General features: G+C 45.9%; 1 protein-coding gene across 1 annotated transcript in view; it reads left to right on the top strand.

The window, feature by feature from the left end:
* WRN (WRN RecQ like helicase) overlaps positions 1-21,653 on the top strand; it is a 983,741-nt gene that overhangs the window by 809,522 nt on the left and 152,566 nt on the right. The window contains exon 22 of the mRNA XM_029601951.1: positions 7,549-7,661. Coding sequence (XP_029457811.1) covers positions 7,549-7,661 — 113 coding nt within the window. The remainder of the gene's footprint in view (positions 1-7,548; positions 7,662-21,653) is intronic.

Genomic DNA, 21,653 nt, shown 5'->3' with positions numbered 1-21,653 from the left:
TAATTGTGCCGGTTTACCAGGAAGAAAGGGAAAAAGATTGGTATTTTATTTATTTCATGGACCCAAAAAAAAGAGGGGATGTTCAGATTGATTTTGAATTTAAAGAAAATGAATGCGGCCCTCAGGGTGCCACAGTTTTGTATGGAAACTCTGCATTTGGTCATTTTGGCAATTCAAAAGGGAGAGTTCCTGATGTTGCTATACCTCACAGAGGCATATGTACATATCCCAATCAGGCAGGAGCACCAGATGTTCCTGAGGTTTATGATTCTGGAAACCATTTTCAGATTTGCACCCCTTTTTTTCGCGTTAGAAACAGCACCACGCACATTCCCAAAACTCATGGTGGTGGTACCCACTGCAGTCCTTCGAAAGGAAGGAGTGCTGGTAAACCCATATCTGGATAACTGACTCATTCGGGCAGAGATGGCAGACCTCTATCAACTGGCATTATAGCGGGTCCTAGTGAGGTTGAGGGCTCTGGGCTAGGTGGTGAGTCTAGCGAAGAGCTTTCTTATGCCATCCCAGACCTTGTAGTATTTGTGGGCTCAGTTTGACACCCAGATTGGCAAGGTGTTCCTCACGGAGGAGAGGATGGTGAAGCTGCAGAATCAGGCACACCACCTGTTGCATCTCAAGGTGCCCAAATTTTGGAATTATTTGCAGGGCCTGGGTTCTACGGCATCAACTCTAGAACTGGTTCCTTGGGCATTCGCACACATGCGGCACCTTCAGAGCGCTCCTGTCCACTGGAGTTTTAAATTTCTCATCCCCCTCAGGGATGAGTCTAGTGGCTTGGTCAGGCCAATCTGGGATGAGGGGAATGAGTTGGAAATCCTGAATTGGGTGATAGTGACCACCAACACCAGCCTATACACTTTGGGAGCGGTGTGTCAGGAACAGACCGCACAAGGCCAATGGTCTAAGGAGGAAGCATGGTGGTCTATCAATCGGTTAGAGATGAGAGCATTTTGCTTAGCCTTGTTTTCCTTTCTGCCATGGTTACAAGGTCGGACAGTGCAATGACGGTGGTGAATATCAATCAGCAGGGTCCAGAAGTTGGATGGTTTCTCAAGAGGCTCAGGAGTTGGTTCACTAGGCAGAGCAGCACCTGGCAGTTCTGTCAACATGTCACATAGCTGGGGTGGACAACGTACAAGTGGATTTTCTCAGCAGGTAAAAGTTGGAGCCCGAGGAGTGGGAGCTCTTGAAGGGAGGAATGCTTCTCATTCAGGCCAGGTGGGGAATGCTATGCATGGATTTGATGGCCTAGAGACAAAATGCCAAGGTGGCATGGTTTTACAGTCGCAGGCAAGAACACAGAGCAGAAGGAATCAATGCTCTGGTGCTTCTGTGGCTGCCAGGGATTCTTCTTTATGTCTTTCCCCCATGGCCATTGGTGAAAAAAGTGCAACGATGCATAGAGAAACTCAGGGCAAAATGATTCTAGTAGCTCTGGAGTGGCCATGTCTGCCATGGTTCGTGAATCTAGTAAACTTGGCATGGACAGACCATTAAGGTTCGGTCACCTTCAGAGTCTGTTACATCAGGATCCAATATTTTTGGAACAGGTGGATCGCTTCTGTGTCTCAGCTTGGCTTTTGAGAGAAAATGCTTGAGATGGAAGGGTTATTTTGAAGATGCCATCGCCAACTTGCTGCAAGTCAGGTGGCTGTCCACATCTTTGGCCTATATCAGCATGTGGAGGATTTTTGAGGCTTGGTGTGTCAAACAAGGCATGCAGCCTACTTAGGCTTCAGTTTCCCATATCTTGACCTTTCTGCAAAAAGGCCTGGTGAAAGATTTTATTATTTATTTATTTATTGGTTTTTATATACCGAAGTTCCTGTATACAATACATATCACTCCGGTTCACATTTAACAGATATAGCTATCGCCGGGTAGGCGGTTTACATGGAACATATCAAATATAATATAATGAACAGAAGAACTATAATACAGTGTAATATATTATATTAAGAAACAACTAAGATCAACTTAGGTAACAACTTGGAACAAAAAACTGACTCAATGTGAGCATTACATTATTGTGGTAAGACAAGGCTGGAAGTTTGTTCTTCCTGCTTTAGCTCTCTGGGAAAGCTTGAAGGAAGAGCCAAGTCTTGAGTTTCACCTTGAACGTTGTATGGCACGGTTCTAGGCGGAGGTCCGGTGGTAGTGAGTTCCAGAGTGACGGGCCCGCTGTGGATAGAGCGCGTTTCCTCAGGGTAGATTTTGCAGGTTGGGTGATCATTCTGTTCTGGTATGCCCTTCTGGTTGGTTTGTTAGAAGAGTGTAGTTGAAGCTGGAAAGTTAGGTTGAGGGGGGAGATGTTATGTAGTGCCTTGTGAACCATCATGCAGGTCTTGAACTGGATCCTATATTTGATGGGGAGCCAGTGGAGGTGCTGTAGGATTGGGGTGATATGGTCCCTTTTTTTGGCATTGGTAAGGATCCTTGCAGTGGCATTCAGAACCATCTGGAGTGGCTTGGTAGTGTATGCTGGAAGGCCCTGCAGGAGTGAATTACAGTAGTCTAATTTAGTTAGAATGATGGCTTGGAGTACTGTGCGGAAATCCCTATAGAGTAAAAGGGGCTTTAGTTTCTTTAGCACTTGTAGTTTAAAGAAGCATTCTTTTGTGGTGTTATTTATGAATTTATTGAGGCTGAGTTTGTCGTCAAGTAGTACACCCAGATCTCTGACTTGAGGTGCGGTGGAATATCCTGAGGTGTCTGGAGAGTTGATGGATGTTGGCGGGGTAGATTGATCTGGTGCTATGATGAGAATTTCCGTTTTTTTGGTGTTTAGCACCAGGTTGAGGCTGGTTAGTAGATCGTTGATGGATGAGAGGCATTTTTTCCAATAGGATATGGTTTTGTGTATGGTCTCCGTGATAGGGATGAGAATTTGAATGTCATCTGCGTATAAGAAATGGGTGAGCTTGAGGTTAGTGAGTAGATGACAGAGAGGGAGCAGGTAAATGTTGAAAAGGGTGGGTGAGAGTGATGATCCTTGTGGTACCCCCATCTTGACTTGGATGGGGTGAGATTCCTTGTTGTTTATCTTCACTTTGTATGTTCTGTTCTCTAGGAAGGACTTAAACCAGTTGAGAGCTGTTCCAGTGATGCCGATGACTGATAGTTGTTGTAGTAGGCTAGGGTGGTTCACGGTGTCGAAAGCTGAGGAAAGATCCAGAAGCACGAGAAGACAAGGTTGGCCTTTTTCGAGATTGAAGATAATGTTGTCTGTTAGTGTGGCTAATAAGGATTCGGTGCTCTTTTTCTTTCGGAATCCATATTGGTTGTTAGTGAGGATGTTGTTGTCTTCAAGGAATTCAGAAAGTTGTCTGTTGACGATTTTCTCCATAATTTTAGCTAGCATAGGGAGGTTCGCTATAGGTCTGTAGTTAGCCAGATCTGTAGTGGGAAGGTTGGGTTTTTTGAGTAGAGGTTTGAGAAGTGCTAACTTGAGTTGTTTAGGAACTTGGCCTTGGGCGAGGGAGCAGTTAATGATATCAGCCACTGGCTTGGCAATGGTGTCCTGGATTGAACTCAGCAGGTTTGATGGTATATGGTCTAAGGGGTGAGAGGACGGTTTTATCTTCTTAAGGATATTTACTATTTCTAAGGTGGAAGTGGGTTCGAGAGATTCAAGCACTGCTGTGTGAGTGTTGGGTTGAGAGGCGGTTGTTGTATCTGATTGCTGGCTGTGGTTGCTTGTAAGGCTAGTGTGTGGCGTAGGCCCTTTGAGGGGGGCTACGAGGGCTGTGATTTTGTTGTCGAAAAAATCGGCAAGTTCACTGGCTTTTTTTAGAGCTTGGTCATCTGGGATGCTTGGTCCAGGAGGATTAGTGAGGGCTGAGACATAAGAGAAGAGTGCTCTTGAATCGAATGAGAGGTGGTGTATCTTTTTGGAGTAATATTCTCTTTTTGTTTTGTGGATTTCGTTTCTGTAGGTGTTGAGGCATGATTTGTAGTTGAGGAGGGTTGTTGTAGAAGGGCTTTTACGCCATAGGTTTTCCTTGCTTCTAAGCTCGTGTTTACGAGACTTCAGTTTTGTGGTGAACCAAGGTTTTCTGTTATCTTTGTCCGGGTTAATAGACTTAGTAGTCAAGGGACATACATGATCTGCAACCTTGTTGGTGATGTTGAGCCATGATGAAGTTGCTGAGTTAGCGTCGGTGAGGTCCAGATTCGTTAGTTCTTTGGCTAGGTGTTTGCTTAGGTGATCTCCTGAGCACTGTTTCCTGACTGAGATGTTAATAGTTTGGGTTGTTAGGGGAAGAGGCTCAGGGATCTTTAACATTGAAGAGATGATTCTGTGGTCAGTCCAAGGAACCGCAAGGCAGGTTGGAGTGGTGTGGGAAGATAGACCTTCGTTTATAAAGATCAGGTCTAAGGTATGACCAGCTTTGTGGGTAGGTTCTGTCACAATTTGTCTGAAACCCATATGGGTGAGGGAGGCGAGAATGGTTTTGCAGTTGGAAGAATGAGGATGGACATCCACGTGGAGGTTGAAGTCTCCCATAAGGATAGTTGGTTTTCCTGAATTTAAGTGTTTTGCTGCTAGTTCTATGATAGGGGAAGGGTCTGATTCCAAGAGACCGGGAGGAGCGTAGATTAGTGCTATAGTCAGATGCTTTGAGTTGAATAAAGCGAATTCCAAGTTGGCTATGGTGTTGGATGTCTGCAATGACAGACCTAGTGTTTTTTTGGTTGCTAAGAGGAGGAGATCTAGCCTTTAATTCCCTTAGGGTGCAGGTGATGACTCTAGGCTGTCATTGGGGTAAGGTGCAGGAAGTCTCCCTGGCCCTCCTATCAGGATGTGATTCAGTTTCTTCGAGAAGCAAAACACATGCAGCCACCGGTGCAAAAGTTGTGTCCCTTGTGGAGCCTTAATTTAGTTCTCAGGGTGTTATGTGAGGCTCCCTTCGAGCCATTGTGGAGGACAAATCGAAAGGATTTAACACCCTAAGTTTTTGTTTTTTTTAATGGCAGTTTGTTCGGCCAGAAGAATTTCAGAGCTTCAGGTATTGTTTTGTAGAAATCCCTTTCTGCAGTTTATGGAGAATGGAATAATTTTCCAAACAGTGCCCTCATTTCTGAGAAAGGTGGTTTCGGCTTTTCATTTTAGTCAAACTGTGGAACTTCCCGCTTTTCCTAATTTGAGCGTTGGATGTGAGGCGGGCATTGTTGAGTATCTCAAGGTGATTAATAGTTTCCAGAGATCAGATCATCTCTTTGTGCCATGGAGTGTACTGAGGAAGGGTGCTAAGCATCCAAAGCTACTATTGTGCGCTAACTGAAGGATGCGATTGGCTCACCATACATCTGTAGAAGCTATTCGGTACCGGAGGTTCTAAGGGCTTACTCGACTTGGGCACAGGCGACTTAATGGGCCGACTGTCAGCTAGTCTCACCTCAAGAAATCTGTTGGGAAGCTACTTGGAAGTCTTTACACACTTTTGCCAGACATTACCATTTTGATGTACGAGATCTGGACTCCACAAGTTTTGGAGAGTGTATTGCAAGTGAGGCTATCACATTCCTGTCCAAAATAGGGGAGTTTGGGTACATCCCAGGAGTCTTGACTGATCTGTGGTATGAACAGGAAAGGAAAATTGGTTCTTACCTGCTAATTTTCATTCCTAGAATATCACAGATCAGCCCAGAACCTCACCTATTCAGTAAAGCCCGCTCGTTAAGGCAGTATGTAAATGATGCAGAGTAACTAGTTTAGTTAAATGATGTTCTACTTAGAGTTGTTGGAATGAGTTTTCAATAGACTCCGCCTTTCTCCTGCTCGTTGAGTGGGGGGGGGGGGCGGTGTTTCAGTGTCTCAATTATTGTTAGAGTTATTCTTGGCTTGAGTATAGGTCATACCGAGGGACTGCAGGTGGCACACTAGGCTAAGTAGCAGGGTCAGTAAAGCTTTTCTTCTGTCTCCATCTGCTGGCAGGGAGGCAAAACCCAGGACTGATCTATGGTATTCCAGGAACAAAAATGAGCAAGTAAGAACAAATTTTCCTATCAAATGCTTCCTTAAATAGTTGTGCTATGAGAAGCTTTCTAAGGGGCAGATGCCGAACGCACTGTTTAACCCGTGGTTGGACACGCAATTTGGGCACGCATCCACAGCCCCTTATGCTGTAAGGGGATTAGTTTGCCCAACCTGCAGCAAAACTAATAGCACTCATCACATGTTGATGAGTGCTATTAGTTGATCACATGTTGATGAGGCTGTTATTCACCCCTGATCTAAAAATAAATGTGCACCCGACCCACAAATTTTTATGCTCAGAAAGTTGTACAGAAAAGCAGAAAATACTGCTTTTCTGTACATCCTCCGACTTAATATTGTGACAATATTAAGTCGAAGGAACCAAAAAGTTTAAAAGGTCAGGTTAGGGAAACAGACACTCAATTAACCAGCATCCATTTTCCTAACCCGTGACTGTGCACCGGTTAGGAAAACGGACGTTTGTAAAATTGAATATCCATTTTCCTAGCCCGCTGACCGCCGACCTCTCCTGGATGTCTGCTGCCGAGGCGGCGCTAGGGGCGTGCTGTTGTCCCTAGCGCCTCCTTGGCAGCGTGACCCCTCATTTAAATATTGCATCACGCACCCAGGAGAGGTGCCTGGGCACGCGTTAGGAAAGTGGGCACTCCACACTGAGCACTCATTTTCCACGCTTATTTATTGTATTGGCCCCTAAATGTTTTAATGTTACTTTTACATAGTTAACATTCACGATAGCCTGCAGAGCATCTAAAGAAGTCTTAAATACTAAATAATTGTCACAAAGAAGGTCTGTTGTTGCACCAAATTGCACTGTATGATAGCCATCTTCATATTTGGACATATTCATCATTAATTATAACTGAAATCTAATCTCAACTAGATATTTTTGCAGTACTTAGAGCCAGTAAAGGCAAACATTTACATATCATATAATAAAAACAGCATTTGTAAATATATTTATCAACATGTTGAATAAACTGCCAAATCTGTAAGTTCAGTTTTCATTTAAATTTCTTTTTCCAAAGAATGCACAAGACTGTATTTTAATACAGTATTTCCCAGAATTATCCTGAAAACCCAACTGGTTAGGTGTGCCTTCAGGAAACACTTCTTTTAGTGCACTACTTCTTGGGGAGCATTTAAGTTTGACAGTACTTTGTCTTAATCTGTTCCTAACTTTCTCCCATCCCTCGTCATTGAGCATTGCTTAGGTGGCTTGGGCTTCCTTGCCTGCTTAAGATAGGGTGAGTCCGTTAAGAAACTTAACCTTCTGGATACTATTTTTTAACTGATATGTTTTACCCCTGCAGCTGCAGTTTATCAGTAGGGATTAGTACTCACCCCAGTGATACTGTCAAATCCTGCAAGCCTCGATGAATAGGAAACTCACATATTGGTCTCCTGTGCTTTAGAATTTCCAGGGTCAGCTTAGCCAGCTGATATATCAATCAGCTATGTTGGTGTTGCAAGAAACAGTCTGAAGCATTGCTGGGTGTTTTTAAGTGCTTATATTTTGTTTTGAACAGACTGCTGTATATGGTAAACTGGTAGCAGCCAGGCAGAAATTGGCTAGTGAAAAGGACATTCCTCCTGCAGTGCTGGCCACTAACAAGATACTGGTGGATATGGCAAAGACTAGGTAAGGTCTTCAGTAGTTTGACAGTACACCTAAAATGAAAGATGTTTTAGGGTTATGCTTTCATTTTGTTTTTTTTCTTCTAATGTCTGGAATATAATTTATCAGAAGCAATGCCCAAATCAACCATTTTTACCAAGTTTATTTTTTTACCTTTTTCTTTTTGTCCCTTCCCCCATCTGGTCAGATAACAAAAATATGTAAGTGAACCTGTTATATATTTCATGAATATTCATTTTCAGTATCCTGAAAGCCAGACTGTTCAGGGTTTTCAAAGGTTAAATTTGAGAACCAGTGTTATAATTATTAGTTGCCTATGGTTGGAACAATTTAGATTTACCAACAGGGGTCATGGCTTGCACTTATCTGTCAGCTATCCTCCTGGGGGCCAAGTGTGGATCATGCAAAATGCCCCTAGCCATCCAGCACCCAACAAATAAGGACCATGATGTTGGGTCATCCATCAGATGTTGGGTCACCCATCAGAGAAGCATACAAAGGAACCTTGCAAATCCCCTCAACCAAATCTACTCGTCATACAGCCACAAAAAAACGGGCATTCTCGACAGCGGGACCTGCCATTTGGAATTCCATTTCCCCAGACCTCAGACTGGAACCCTGCCTTGTAACATTTCGGAAAAAACTCAAGACCTGGCTTTTCCTTCAAGCCTTCCCTTAAACTTTCCGAACCATGCAAAGTGCCAGACATACTTCGCTATACTTGCCGCTAGGCACCCCCCCCCCCCCCCTTCCACTGTCTGTTAAGTTTTATTTACCTCTCCTGTCCTCTATTTCCAGCTACCTCAGCTCCCAAGTTCATTTCACCTTGTTTATTGTAACTTTTACTTCTTGTTAAATGGTCTGTTAAAGTTATAACCCCCTTGATCCTTGTAAACCGATGTGATATGATACTGTTCATGAATGTCGGTATAGAAAAGAGTTAAATAAATAAATAAATCCATATGGCAGTTCTTCTGTCAGGCCTATAGGTCTGGATCTGCATACTGGATTTGTGATCAGTTCCCACATGGTTTTTCCTCCTTAGCACCTCAAAGTTCAGACTTTGACTTTATTACAATAACGCACAATGCATTGTGATGGCATTCGAACCACCTCTAAATAAGTATATCCAGTACAGATTATATGCTTTGAACTGGTATGAATATTTTGCTGATTGAACAGCACTGATATTGTTAACTTTTGTGTACAGGCCTCACAGTTAATTTTTACGTTAATCACCAAAATGCACAAGGTTCTTGATAAAGTTTGTTTGTTTTAAAATATTTACAACCTGTAATTCTAATGTTCTAAGCGGGATACAAATTTCACATTTATAAAAATTATCAACAAATGAACAGAAACTTTAAACACAGCCATGATGAAGATATTTGGCTAGATGTTCTCTCATGCTATACTCATAAATGACTAAGAAGAAAAGTATCATAACTGCAAAACAAATACATTTTAAATACAATTTAGTAAACAAAACAGGTTGTAGAACTAATTAAGCTTATCTTGACTATGAGAATGGTTGATGCTCACTTAGGAGTAAGAAATGGGAAGAAGAGAAAAGGAGGCATGGGAGCATCTGTAACATCAGCTGAGAAAGTACTGTCAAAATAACACCAACTCTAAGAAGGCATGAACTCCTGTATTTTGCAAACACTTTTAGTTTTTGCTGACCACTTTTTAAAAAAATAACACATTTAATTTCCCTGTACGTACCAGGATCAGTCCAGACTGCTGGGTTATGCCTCCCATCCAGCAGATGGAGTCAGAGAGAAACTGAAAAGGCACCACCCATATACCCTGGTGCACCCCCTGTGATCCTTCAGTATATCTCTGACTCCAGCAGATGAGAGAGCATAACCTGCGGTCCTGATCTCCTGAAAAAAAAAAAAAAAGAAAGAGTGAAGAGAGGGTTTCCTCTACCAGGTTTGGTTTAAGTTATCTGGGGACTCCTGTGACTAGAACAAGGTAGAATCTGACGTAAGGAGCCGTAGCAGGCAAGGCAGGGCTTTGCCCTGGAGCCTTTTCCCGGAGTGCATTCCTGCCCTGCCCAGTGAGAGGAGGGGGAGGATTCATCGGTGGGCCGGTCACTCTCCCCCTCCGCCTCCAGAGACTCTTGATTCCTTGGAGAAGTTTGGCAGAGGGAGCTCCTCCTCTCTGCAGGCTCCAAAAGTAAAAAATAAATAATAAATAAATAACTTGTGCTGCAGTTTTGGCTGCCAGAGGCAGTGCTGTTGACACTCAAAAAAAAAAAAAAAAACCCCGAGGTATTTTTTTCCATACGCTGGTCCCCCTGCCTGCTGTCCTCACCTGGGCCTCCGGAGTGGGTGGCCTGCCACCGACCCCGTTCCGCGCCATTTCGCGCCTTTTTTACTTACAGGGGGGAATGCCCAGGGGAGTGGTCTGCACCGCGTGTGGTGAATCGGGGCTCCGGCTCTCGCGTGAAGGCCTCTGTTCCCGGTGCATCCCCGGGGACGAGGGGCCTTCGCGGAGAGCAGCCCCAGCCAGGAAGTCCCTCCCTTCGAGGCAGAAAGACTCGGGCAGGCAGTAGCATGGCTCGCTCCTGATTTCGGGGGCGACAGCCATTTTGAATCGCGCGGTGGCCATTTTGGAACAGCCCGATCAAGCGGCAGATTCTTCAGGGGAGGGAGAGGATGACGATCCTCTGTCTCCACCGGATTTGAGCCCACACCGGCCCCGCGGTTCATATGGGGATAGCGGTTTGCCACTTTTGGGTGCCAAGGGGGTCCTCTGAAGAGACATCCCTTCTCCTCTCAATTTGTGCTGTTACTTCACAAGGCTTATCTGGAAGCCAAAGCAGAATGGGAGCAGGGGGCTCCGGCTCCAGATAAGCGTGGGAACATTTCGAGGTCTCGAGGGACTGGGTTTAGGAAACTCTGGTCCAGTCCCGGCTCCTAAGCCTCCGCAGCGCACACTGGTGGATCCTGGCCCCCAGGATCCCCACACCCCGGACTCAGGGGCAGACATAGGGGGCACGGATTCCGTGGAAGGGGGATGATCCACTGGTCCTTCGGTTGTTCCACAAGGAGGAGTTGGACCCCTTGATCTCACATGTCCTTCAAGAACTGGGGATTCCAGTACCGAATATTGACTCAGATTCCTTGCCAGGGGACTTAGAGTTGGCGGGGCTCCGCGCACCTTCACACGCATTTCCTTATCATCATAAGCTTTCTCAAATTGTGTCCCGGGAGTGGGATGCTCCGGAGGCTACCTTGAGAGTTAGCCGAGCTATGGATAAGCTTTACCCGCTCCCTCTTGAGGCATTGGAGCTGCTTAAGGTGCCTAAAGTGGATTCGGCGGTTACGGCCATTGCTAAGCATACCACCATCCCAGTTACGGGTGGCATGGCCCTTAAGGATCTCCAAGATAGGAAATTGGAAGTGGTGTTCAAGTGAATTTTTGAGGTGTCAGCCCTGGGGGTGCGGGCAGCGGTTTGCAGCTGCATGGTACAGAGGGCTACTCTCCGCTGGGTGCAGCAGATGTTAACAGCTCAAGATCTGCCTCCGGGAGAAGCAGAACAGGCGAACCGAATGGAATCTGCGGTAGCCTATGCGGCGGACGCCTTGTATGATCTTCTCCGTACTTCAGCCCGCTCCATGGAGTCCGCGGTTTCCGCACAACACCTCCTATGGCTCCACCACTGGGCGGCAGATTCGTCGTCCAAAGCGCAACTCTGTTCCTTTCCTTTTCGGGGTAAACTTTTATTCGAGGACGAGTTGGAGCAACTTATTCGGTCCTTTGGAAAGAACAAGATCTTCAAGTTGCCTGAGGACAAGCCAAAATCGTTCCGTTCTTCGGGCACTTTTCGTGGTCGTTTTCGAGGACAGCGCCGGTATCGCTCCGAAGAGGTTCTTCGTCATATGCCCCATGGCAAACGCCCGCACGCTCCCAAGGATGGTCTCATTCCTTTCGTGGCCGGCGACAATCGCGCACGGGAGCGGGTCATGCCTTCGCCAACAATAAGACGACTCAATGAGAGGACGCCGGGCCATCACTCCGTCCCGGAAATGGGAGGTCGACTTTTTCACTTTCGGGAGGAATGGGCCAGAATAACCTCAGAGAAGTGGGTCCTCGACATTATAAACCACGGCTACGCTTTGGATTTTGCACGACCCCTGCGCAATTTCTTCCTGATTTCTCCCTGCGGGTCGCGGGACAAACAAAAGGCGATTTCGCAAATGCTAGCGCGGTTACAGGCTCTGGGGGCTATAGTTCCAGTACCGGTGGCCGAGCAAGGCACCGGTCGCTACTCCATCTATTTCATCGGCCCAAAGAAGGAGGGCGCTTTTCGACCAATACTGGATCTAAAACAGGTCAACAGAGCTTTGAGAATCCCGCGCTTTCGGATGGAGACCCTGCGCTCCGTCATTGCGGCGGTCCACAACGGCAAATTTTTGGCTTCTTTGGATCTCACAGAGGCTTACCTGCACATAGGGATCCAGGAGTTTCATCAGCGGTTCCTGCGGTTCATGATCCTGGGATCCCATTACCAGTTCTGTGCTCTTCCGTTTGGCCTCGCGACAGCCCCGAGAGTCTTCACCAAGGTGATGGTGGTCGTCGCTGCGAGCCTCAGGAGAGAAGGGGTGCTCATACATCCATACTTGGACGACTGGCTCATTCGGGCAAAATCAAGAAGGCTCTGCGAGGAGGCAGTGCAGGCGGTTCTACACCGTCTGAGCTCCCTTGGTTGGGTCGTCAACCACCCCAAGAGCCAGATGATTCCCTCCCAGAGATTGGAGTTTCTGGGAGCCTTGTTCAACACCAATTTGGGCAATGTTTTCCTATCACAGGCAAGGATGGAGCGCCTGATGGCACAGGTTCGTCGTCTATTAGCTCTGCCTTTGCCGGTGGCGTGGGATTATTTACAGGTTCTTGGATATATGGCGTCCACTCTGGAGTTGGTTCCTTGGGCTTTTGCGCATATGCGGCCCTTACAGAGAGCGCTATTATCTCGGTGGGACCCCAAATCGGAGGAGTTCCGGCTGCCTTTACCGCTCCTAGACCCGGCCAGGGCCAGTCTGCAAGGGTGGTTGCAGCCAACCCATTTGCTCCAGGGTGTCAATTTGGAGCCCCCGCAATGGATCATCATCACGACGGATGCCAGCCTGTTGGTTTGGGGGGCGGTCTGCCAATCTCAGTCTGCACAGGGGCGTTGGACGCTTCCGCAGACCAAGTGGTCCATCAATCGTCTGGAGACCAGGGCGGTTCGCTTGGCGCTGCAGCATTTTCTCCCTCTGATTCGACAGCAAGCAGTTCGGGTCTTGCTGTCGAATTTATATAAGCCACGACTACGGTGGCTTATATAAATCGCCAAGGGGGTACCAGGAGTCATCTGGTTGCGTCCGAGGTGAGCAAGTTAATGGATTGGGCGGAAAAGCATCTGTCTCGCATAGCGGCATCCCACATAGCCGGAGTCGACAACATTCAGGCGGACTATCTCAGCCGCCAGCAGTTAGATCCAGGGGAGTGGGAACTGTCACAAGAGGCACTCAAACTCATCGTTCGAAGATGGGGAACCCCCCCGAGTGGATCTCATGGCGACGTGCCTAAATGCAAAGGCAGCTCGCTTCTTCAGCCGCAGACAAGAGCACGGGTCAGAAGGTGTGGACACGCTAGTTCTTCCATGGCCCGCGGAGGTTCGGTCATTCTCGTGGCGCCGGAGTGGCCAAGGAGGCCGTGGTTCGCCGATCTGATCAACCTAGCGGTGGACAGTCCCTTGCGCCTCGGTCACCTGCCTCGCCTCTTGCAGCAGGGTCCAGTGTTTTTCGACCAGGCCGATCACTTCTGTCTATCGGCTTGGCTTATGAGAGGCGTCAGTTGAGGAAGAAGGGATATTCTGATTCGGTCATTACTACTCTTCTTCAAGCTCGTAAACCGTCTACCTCTGTTACCTATGTGCTTGTATGGAAAGTGTTTGACTTTTGGTGTCGCGGATGCTCCATGTCCCCGAGGCAGGCTACGGTGTCTCATGTTCTGACATTTCTGCAGGAGGGCCTAAAGAAGGGCTTATCCTATAATTCCCTTCGCTTGCAGGTGGTGGCCTTAGGCTGTTTCCGCGGCAAAATTGACGGCGTTTCCATTGCCATGCACCCCGATGTAGCCAGATTTTTGAAGGGGGTCAAGCATTTGCGACCGCTGGTGAGACCTACCTGTCCTGCTTGGAGTCTGAATTTGGTTCTTCGTGGCCTTTGTATTTCTCCTTTTGAACCGCTGAAGCGGGCTACACTCAAGGATCTAACTCTCAAGACGGTTTTCTTGGTGCCTATTTGTTCTGCGAGGTGCATTTCAGAGCTTCAAGCGTTGTCATGCAGGGAGCCTTTCCTCCGTTTTTTGGCCTCGGGAGTTTCACTTCGAACTGTCCCTTCCTTCTTGCCAAAGGTAGTTTCGGCTTTTCATGTGAATCTAACGGTTGAACTACCAGCCTTTTCCGGGGAAGGCAGTGAGGCGTCGGAGCTTAGGAGGTTGGACGTTCGGGCGTTATTACGGTACTTGGAAGTAACCAATCCATTTCGATTATCTGATCACCTTTTCGTCTTATAAAGTGGCCCTAAGAAGGGGTTCAAAGCTTCTAAGACGACTATAGCCTGCTGGCTGAAGGAGGCTATTGCTTCAACTTACATTTATCGGGGGCGTGCCGTTCCAGAAGGTATTAAGGCCCATTCACTGCGTTCCCAGGCGGCGTCTTGGGTGGAGAGTGCCTTTGTTTCTCCTCAGGAAATTTGCCGGGCGGCGACTTGGAAATCCTTGCACAGTTTTGCTAGACATTACCGTTTGGACGTGCAAGATCCGACGGTACCTTCGTTTGGCAGCAGCGTGCTTCGAGCGGGACTGTCGAGATCCCACCCCTTTTAGGGCAGCTTGGGTACTTCCCAGCAGTCTGGACTGATCCTGGTACGTATAGAGAAAGGAAAATTAGTGCTTACCTGATAACTTTCGTTCCTGTAGTACCAAGGATCAGTCCAGACGCCCGCCCATGTTAGAAGCAGTACCATCAGTGTATACTTGTATTTCAGAAGTCCTTTATGGAGCACTTACACAGGTATCTTATCTCTCAGTTCAGTGGCATTTTCAGCCAGGGTTTTTACTCGTTTTTTCCAAGAGTTCATGTTTCACTTGTTCTAGTCACGGGTTCTTGCCTAAGATTTCTTCTATCATTCTGCTTTGTTATCTATTATACTGAAGGATCGCAGGGGGCGCACCAGGGTATATGGGTGGTGCCTTTTCAGTTTCTCTCTGACTCCATCTGCTGGACGGGAGGCATAACCCAGTAGTCTGGACTGATCCTTGGTACTACAGGAACGAAAATTATCAGGTAAGCACTAATTTTCCTTTCAATAGCAGTTTTCAAAAACGATGCATCTTCCCAACTGTGTTCTGGATGGGACAGACATAGAAATAGAACTCCTTTTAAATATTAATGTAATTTTCCTATGTTTTCTTTCCATATAACTTTAAAGAAAGAACAGTGTTAAAATAATGTTAATATCCTTTGACTCTGGGCTGTTTTGTTTTTGCAGCATCCTGGTCTGCTTTTTACGTTTTTAGCACAAGCCAGAAGCAGTGTGGCTATCTATATGTTGCCCCGTGCCATTTTCAGCTGACCAGCTTGTGAGCTTAAAGAATTAATCAGGCCTGATTGACAAACTGAAGAGTAGTAAATCACCTGGACCGGATGGTATACACCCCAGAGTTCTGACGGAACTCAAAAATGAAATTTCGGACCTATTAGTAAAAATGTGTAACCTATCATTAAAATCATCCATTGTACCTGAAGACTGGAGGATAGCTAATGTAACCAAAATATTTAAAAAGGGCTCCAGGGGCGATCCGGGAAACTACAGACTGGTTAGCCTCACTTCGGTGCCAGGAAAAATAGTAGAAAATGTTCTAAACATCAAAATCACAGAACATATAGAAAGACATGGTTTAATGGAACAAAGTCAGCATGGCTTTACCCAAGGCAAGTCTTGCCTCACAAATCTGCTTCACTTTTTTGAAGGAGTTAATAAACATGTGGATAAAGGTGAACCAGTAGATATAGTATACTTGAATTTTCAGAAGGCGTTTGACAAAGTTCCTCATGAGAGGCTTCTAGGAAAAGTAAAAAGTCATGGGATAGGTGGCGATGTCCTTTCATGGATTACAAACTGGCTAAAAGACAGGAAACAGAGTAGGAGTAAATAGACAATTTTCTCAGTAGAAGGGAGTGGGCAGTGGAGTGCCTCAGGGATCTGTATTGGGACCCTTACTTTTCAATATATTTATAAATGATCTGGAAAGAAATATGACGAGTGAGGTAATCAGATTTGCAGATGATACAAAATTGTTCAGAGTAGTTAAATCACAAGCAGATTGTGAGAAATTGCAGGAAGACTTTGCGAGACTGGAAAATTGGGCATCGAAATGGCAGATGAAATTTAATGTGGATAAGTGCAATATAGGGAAAAATAACCCATGCTACAATTACACAATGTTAGGTTCCATATTAGGTGCTACCACCCAAGAAAGAGATCTAGTCATCATAGTGGATAACACATTGAAATCGTAGTTTCATTGTGCTGCGGCAGTCAAAAAAGCAAACAGAATGTTGGGAATTATTAGAAAGGGAATGGTGAATAAAACGGAAAATGTCATAAATCCTCTGTATCGCTCCATGGTTAGACCGCACCTTGAATACTGTGTACAATTCTGGTCGCCGTATCTCAAAAAAGATATTATTGCGATGGAGAAGGTACAGAGAAGGGCTACCAAAATGATAACGGGAATGGAACAGCTCCCCTATGAGGAAAGACTAAAGAGGTTAGGACTTTTCAGCTTGGAGAAGAGACGGCTGAGGGGGGATATGATAGAGGTGTTTAAAATCATGAGAGGTCTAGAATGGGTAGATGTGAATCAGATATTTACTCTTTCAGATAATAGAAAGACTAGGGGGCCCTCCATGAAGTTAGCATGTGGCACATTTAAAACTAATCAGAGAAAGTTCTTTTTCACTCAATGCACAATTAAACTCTGGAATTTGTTGCCAGAGGATGTAGTTAGTGCAGTTAGTATAGCTGTGTTTAAAAAAGGATTGGATAAGTTCTTGGATGAGAAGTCCATTACCTGCTGTTAATTAAATAGACTTAGAAAATAGCCACTGCTCTTACTTGCCAAGTACTTGCCAGGTTCTTATGGCCTGGATTGGCCACTGTTGGAAACAGGATGCTGGACTTGATGGACCCTTGGTCTGACCCAGCATGGCATGTTCTTATGTTCTTATCAGGTTGATGCACATGCACATGTACTTTTTCTTTGTCTCAAGCTTGGATTGGATTGATTCTGCATAGGATGCACTGGATCGTATGTAGTTTCTACTGTAGCACTACCACTGGGGACTCAAGCTTCATTCTCCTCCTTTCTCCCTTGTTCTCTCCATCTTTCCTTTCACAGCTTCCATCTGTCTTCCCTTCATTTCAATTTTCTCTCTGCTCAGTTATCCCTAGCTTTTCTCACATTTTTCAGCTCTCACCTACTTCTCCACTCCATTTTCCTATCCTACCATTCCTTTCCTATGTCTCCCATCCACTCCCCACTGCTTCTTATTCCTCTTGCAGTGCTCCAGGCATTAATATATATTTTCTTAGCACCCAGACAGTTGGATTTAGGATATATACTCCTGCAGTTACCTCAGCCTGCTGCCAGTATTCTTCATCTCCAGCAGAATGTGAATGTGCACCTCCCTATTGGGAATTGCTTCAAATTTTAGAGGAGAAAGAAACAAGGGAATTTATTTCATTGTGCCCAAGAAAGAGGACTCCTTTTGCCCAATCCTGGATCTCAAAGGTGTTAATTGTCATTTGTGGGTGAATCATTTTCGCATGGAAACATTGTGCTCAGTAATAATGGCCATGAAGTCGGAATTTCTGCCCTCTTTGGACCTCTCTGAGGCATACCTGCATATTCCCATGCAGCTATTGCACCAACTTTCTGCAATTCGCGGTTTTGGGACACCATTATCAGTTTTGGGTGCTGCCTTTTGGCAAAGCCACCTCTGCAAGCACATTATCTAAAGTTATGATGGTGGTGGCAGCAGAGTTGAGAAAGGATGAGATCCTAGTACAACTGTATTTGGACAACTGTCTGATTCATGCCAAGTCTCTGGAAGAAAGCCGCCTGGTGACCCACAAGGTGATCTCCCTGTTGTAGGAGTTTGGTTGGGTGGTGAATCTAGCCAAGAACAATCTTCAACAATCTCAATTATAGGAAGATAAGAAATTGCCATGCTGGGTCATACCAGGGGTCCATCAAGCCCAGCATCCTGTTTCCAACAGAGGCCAAACCAGGCCACTAGAACCTGGCAATTACCCAAACACTAAGAAGATTCTATGCTACTGATGCACTTAATAGCAGTGGCTATTCCCTAAGTAAACTTGATTAATAGCAGTTATGGACTTCTCCAAGAACTTATCCAAACATTTTTTGAACCCAGCTACATTAACTGCACTAACCACATCCTCTGGCAACAAATTGCAGAGCTTAACTGTGCGTTGAGCGAAAAAGAATTTTCTCAGATTATTCTTAAATGTGCTACTTGCTAACTTCATGGAATGAGAGGAACCACCGGCTAGACTGGAGTATAAGACATACACAGATAGTTCATTATTAGAATGGAAGTTGAACCACCAGAGGTGGCAGTAGTGAGTTGATGTGCCCGGCAGGGCTGAAGTCCCTCAGATACTGGAATTACCATCTCTGGGTTGCTGAGCTGTAGAGAGACTATAGGTAGTGAGTAGACAGGGTATGCTGAATACATAACCAGAAGAAGATGGTACACTCACAATTGTAGATATCTGTAATTGCCTCTTAAGCAACAGAGAGTCTTCAGTACATTCAGGAACAGGAGCCGTAGGCGTGCACTGGTTCCTATAGGCAGTCTGTAATAAGAACTCACAATAGCTGTATATAGAATGGCTTCTGAAATAGAAGAGAGTCTGTAAAGGGTTTTAGGAACATGGGCCCTCGTGGAGCGAGTACCGATTCCTATCTGCAATAGAACTCACAATGTTCACGTCTGTGGTCGCTTCTAGGCAGTGAGGAGTCTTCTGAGTATTCAGGAACGTAGGCCCTCGAGGAGCGAGTACCGGATCCCGTCTAGCAATCTGAAATCAAGAAGAGAGAGAGCGGGACCCCCGAGGAGCGGTTACCCCTAGGCAAGTTTGTAGAGGCCGAGCAGCGGCGAAAGGTTTCCCCTTGCTCACTCGGATCGTAGTTGCAAGTATCGAGGACCGCCGAAGCAAGTCCCATTGGAGTTCCTTGCTAACTCAGTTTGTAAAAGCAAACAAAGACCCTTTTAAATTGGAAATGGATGACGTCACTACGGGGGGACGCCCCCGAGGTTCGCGCCCTTGCTGGTACAAAGTCTGGAGCGCGCGCACCCTTATGTCATCAGGAACATGGCGGATCCGTAGCGTCAAGCCAGCCTGGGGATTCCGGGGCGAAGAGGCAGGGAGAAGCCGCGGCAGCATCTGTCCATCAGAGCCGAAGGAAGTCGCCACAAAGGTAGAGAGGGTGGAGCGAGGGCGAGAATAGGCACAAACGCAATACTTTCATGATCTTAAAGACCTCTACTATATCCCCCCTCAGCTGTCTGTACTCCAAGATGAACAGTCCTAACCTCTTCGGCCTTTCCTCATATGGGAGCTGTTTCATCCCCTTTATCATTTTGGTTGCCCTTCTCTGTACCAACTCCATTACAATTCTATATTTTTTGAGATGCAGTGACCAGAATTGTACATAGTATTCAAGGTGCGGTCTCTCCATGGAGCAATTTAGAGGCATTATGACATTTTCCGTTTTATTAACCATTCCCTTCCTAATCATTCCTAACATTCTGTTTGCTTTTTTGACTGCTGCAGCTCACTGAGCCGACTATTTTAAAGTATTATCCATTATGATGCCTAGATCTTTTTACTGGGTGGTAGCTCCTAATATGGAACCTAACATTGTGTAACTACAGCAAGGGTTATTTGTCCCTATATGCAACACCTTGCACTTATCCACATTAAATTTAATCTGCCATTTGGATGCCCAATCTTCCAGTCTTGCAAGGTCCTCCTTTAATGTATCACAATCCGCTTGTGATTTAACTACTCTGAATAGTTTTGTATCGTCTGCAAATTTGATAACCTCACTCCTCGTATTCCTTTCCAAATCATTTATATATATATTGAAAAGCACCAGTCCAAGTACAGATCCTGAGGCACGCCACTGTTTACCATTTTCCACTGTGAAAATTGACCATTTAATCCTACTCTCTGTTTCCTGTCTTTTAACTGGTTTGTAATCCATGAAAGGACATCGCCTCCTATCCCATGACTTTTTAGTTTTCTTAGAAGCCTCTCATGAGGGACTTGGTCAAACGCCTTTTGAAAATCCAAATACACTACATCTACCGGTTCACCTTTATCCACATGTTTATTAACCCCTTCAAAAAAATGAAGCAGATTTGTTAGGCAAGATTTCCCTTGGGTAAATCCATGTTGACCGTGTTCCATTAAACCATGTCTTTCTATATGCTCTAGGATTTTGATCTTTAGAATAGTTTCCACTATTTTTCCCAGCACTGAAATCAGGCTCACTGGTCTATAGTTACCCGGATCGCCCCTGGAGCCCTTTTTAAATATTGGGATTACATTGGCCACCCTCCAGTCTTCAGGTACAATGGATGATTTTAATGATAGGTTACAAATTTTAACTAATAGATCAGAAATTTCATTTTTGAGTTCCTTCATTACCCTAGGATGCATACCATCCGGTCCAGTGATTTGCTACTCTTTAGTTTGTCAATCTGGCCTAGTGCATCTTCCAGGTTCACAGTGATTTGGTTCAGTTCATCTGAATCATCACCCTTGAAAACCATCTCTGGGACTGGTATCTCCCCAACATCCTCTTTAGTAAACACTGAAGCAAATAATTCATTTAGTCTTTCTTCCCTAAGAGCCCCTTTAACCCCTCGGTCATCTAATGGTCCAACCGACTCCCTCACAGGTTTGTTGCTTCGGAATTATTTTTAAAAGTTGTTTTCCTGTACGTACCCGGATCAGTCCAGACAGTGGGTTGAGCCTGCTTTCCAGCAGGTGGAGACAGACTAAAACTTGCAGGATGCCCTATATCAGGACAGAGCCTATCCTTTCACCCTTCAGTATTCGTCTGTCTCCCAGCAGGTGCAGCATCTCCCCTTCGGTTCTCTGCTGTAGGCTAGTCAGCCTCTTTATTCTCTTTAGGTTCAAACAAGTACTTCTTTTGGTTCTTGTTTTTAAAAATTATAGAAAGTGAATCTCTGAAGGAATTTTTGCCTTCTTTAGTGCCTTTTTGTGTGGGAGACGTCCGTCTCCCAGCTCTTGCCCGGCTCAGGGGGGCTTGTCCCCTTTTGCAGGAGGGGGTTCCCTGCTAAGTCCTGAGTCCGTGTACGCTTCCAGGTGTGGGGACCGACGCTCTCTGAGCCTCGTTCCCCCTCTGGCTGCCGAGAGGGTTTTGAACCCGCTGCTGCGCTCAGTAAAAAAAAAAAAAAAAGGAGTTTCAAAGTTTTAACTTTCAATAAGTTGCAGGTACCCACCTACCTCTAACTTATTTGCAACAGTTGACCAGCTTTTTTAACTTTTTCTGGTCAGTATAGGATTAGACCCGGCAGTCAGAGAAGCAGAAGGCAGCAGGTTCCCGCCTGCTCTCTCCTGCTGTGCAGGCTGTCAATCAAGCTTTGTTTTTTCAGCTTTTTTTTTTTCTTCAGCCGAGGTTGCTATGTCCCGGCTGACAGCCTGTGTTTCTTGTGGGCTGTCCTCGCGTTTTTCGCGGCAGGGCTTCTGCACTGCTTGTCTTCCGGGTGGGGAAGGTCCCTCCTCGGCAGGACAAGCAAATTTAGCCCGGAGCTCCACTCCTCCTGGCATGGCTAGGCCTTTCCCGGGTCGGCAGAGCCCGGGAACGGCCGCC

The sequence above is a fragment of the Rhinatrema bivittatum genome, chromosome 1 (genome assembly GCF_901001135.1).
Source record: "Rhinatrema bivittatum chromosome 1, aRhiBiv1.1, whole genome shotgun sequence".
Classification (NCBI taxonomy): domain Eukaryota; kingdom Metazoa; phylum Chordata; class Amphibia; order Gymnophiona; family Rhinatrematidae; genus Rhinatrema; species Rhinatrema bivittatum.
The sequence above is the reverse complement of the archived record's forward strand: the minus strand, read 5'-3'. Positions and strand labels throughout refer to the sequence as shown.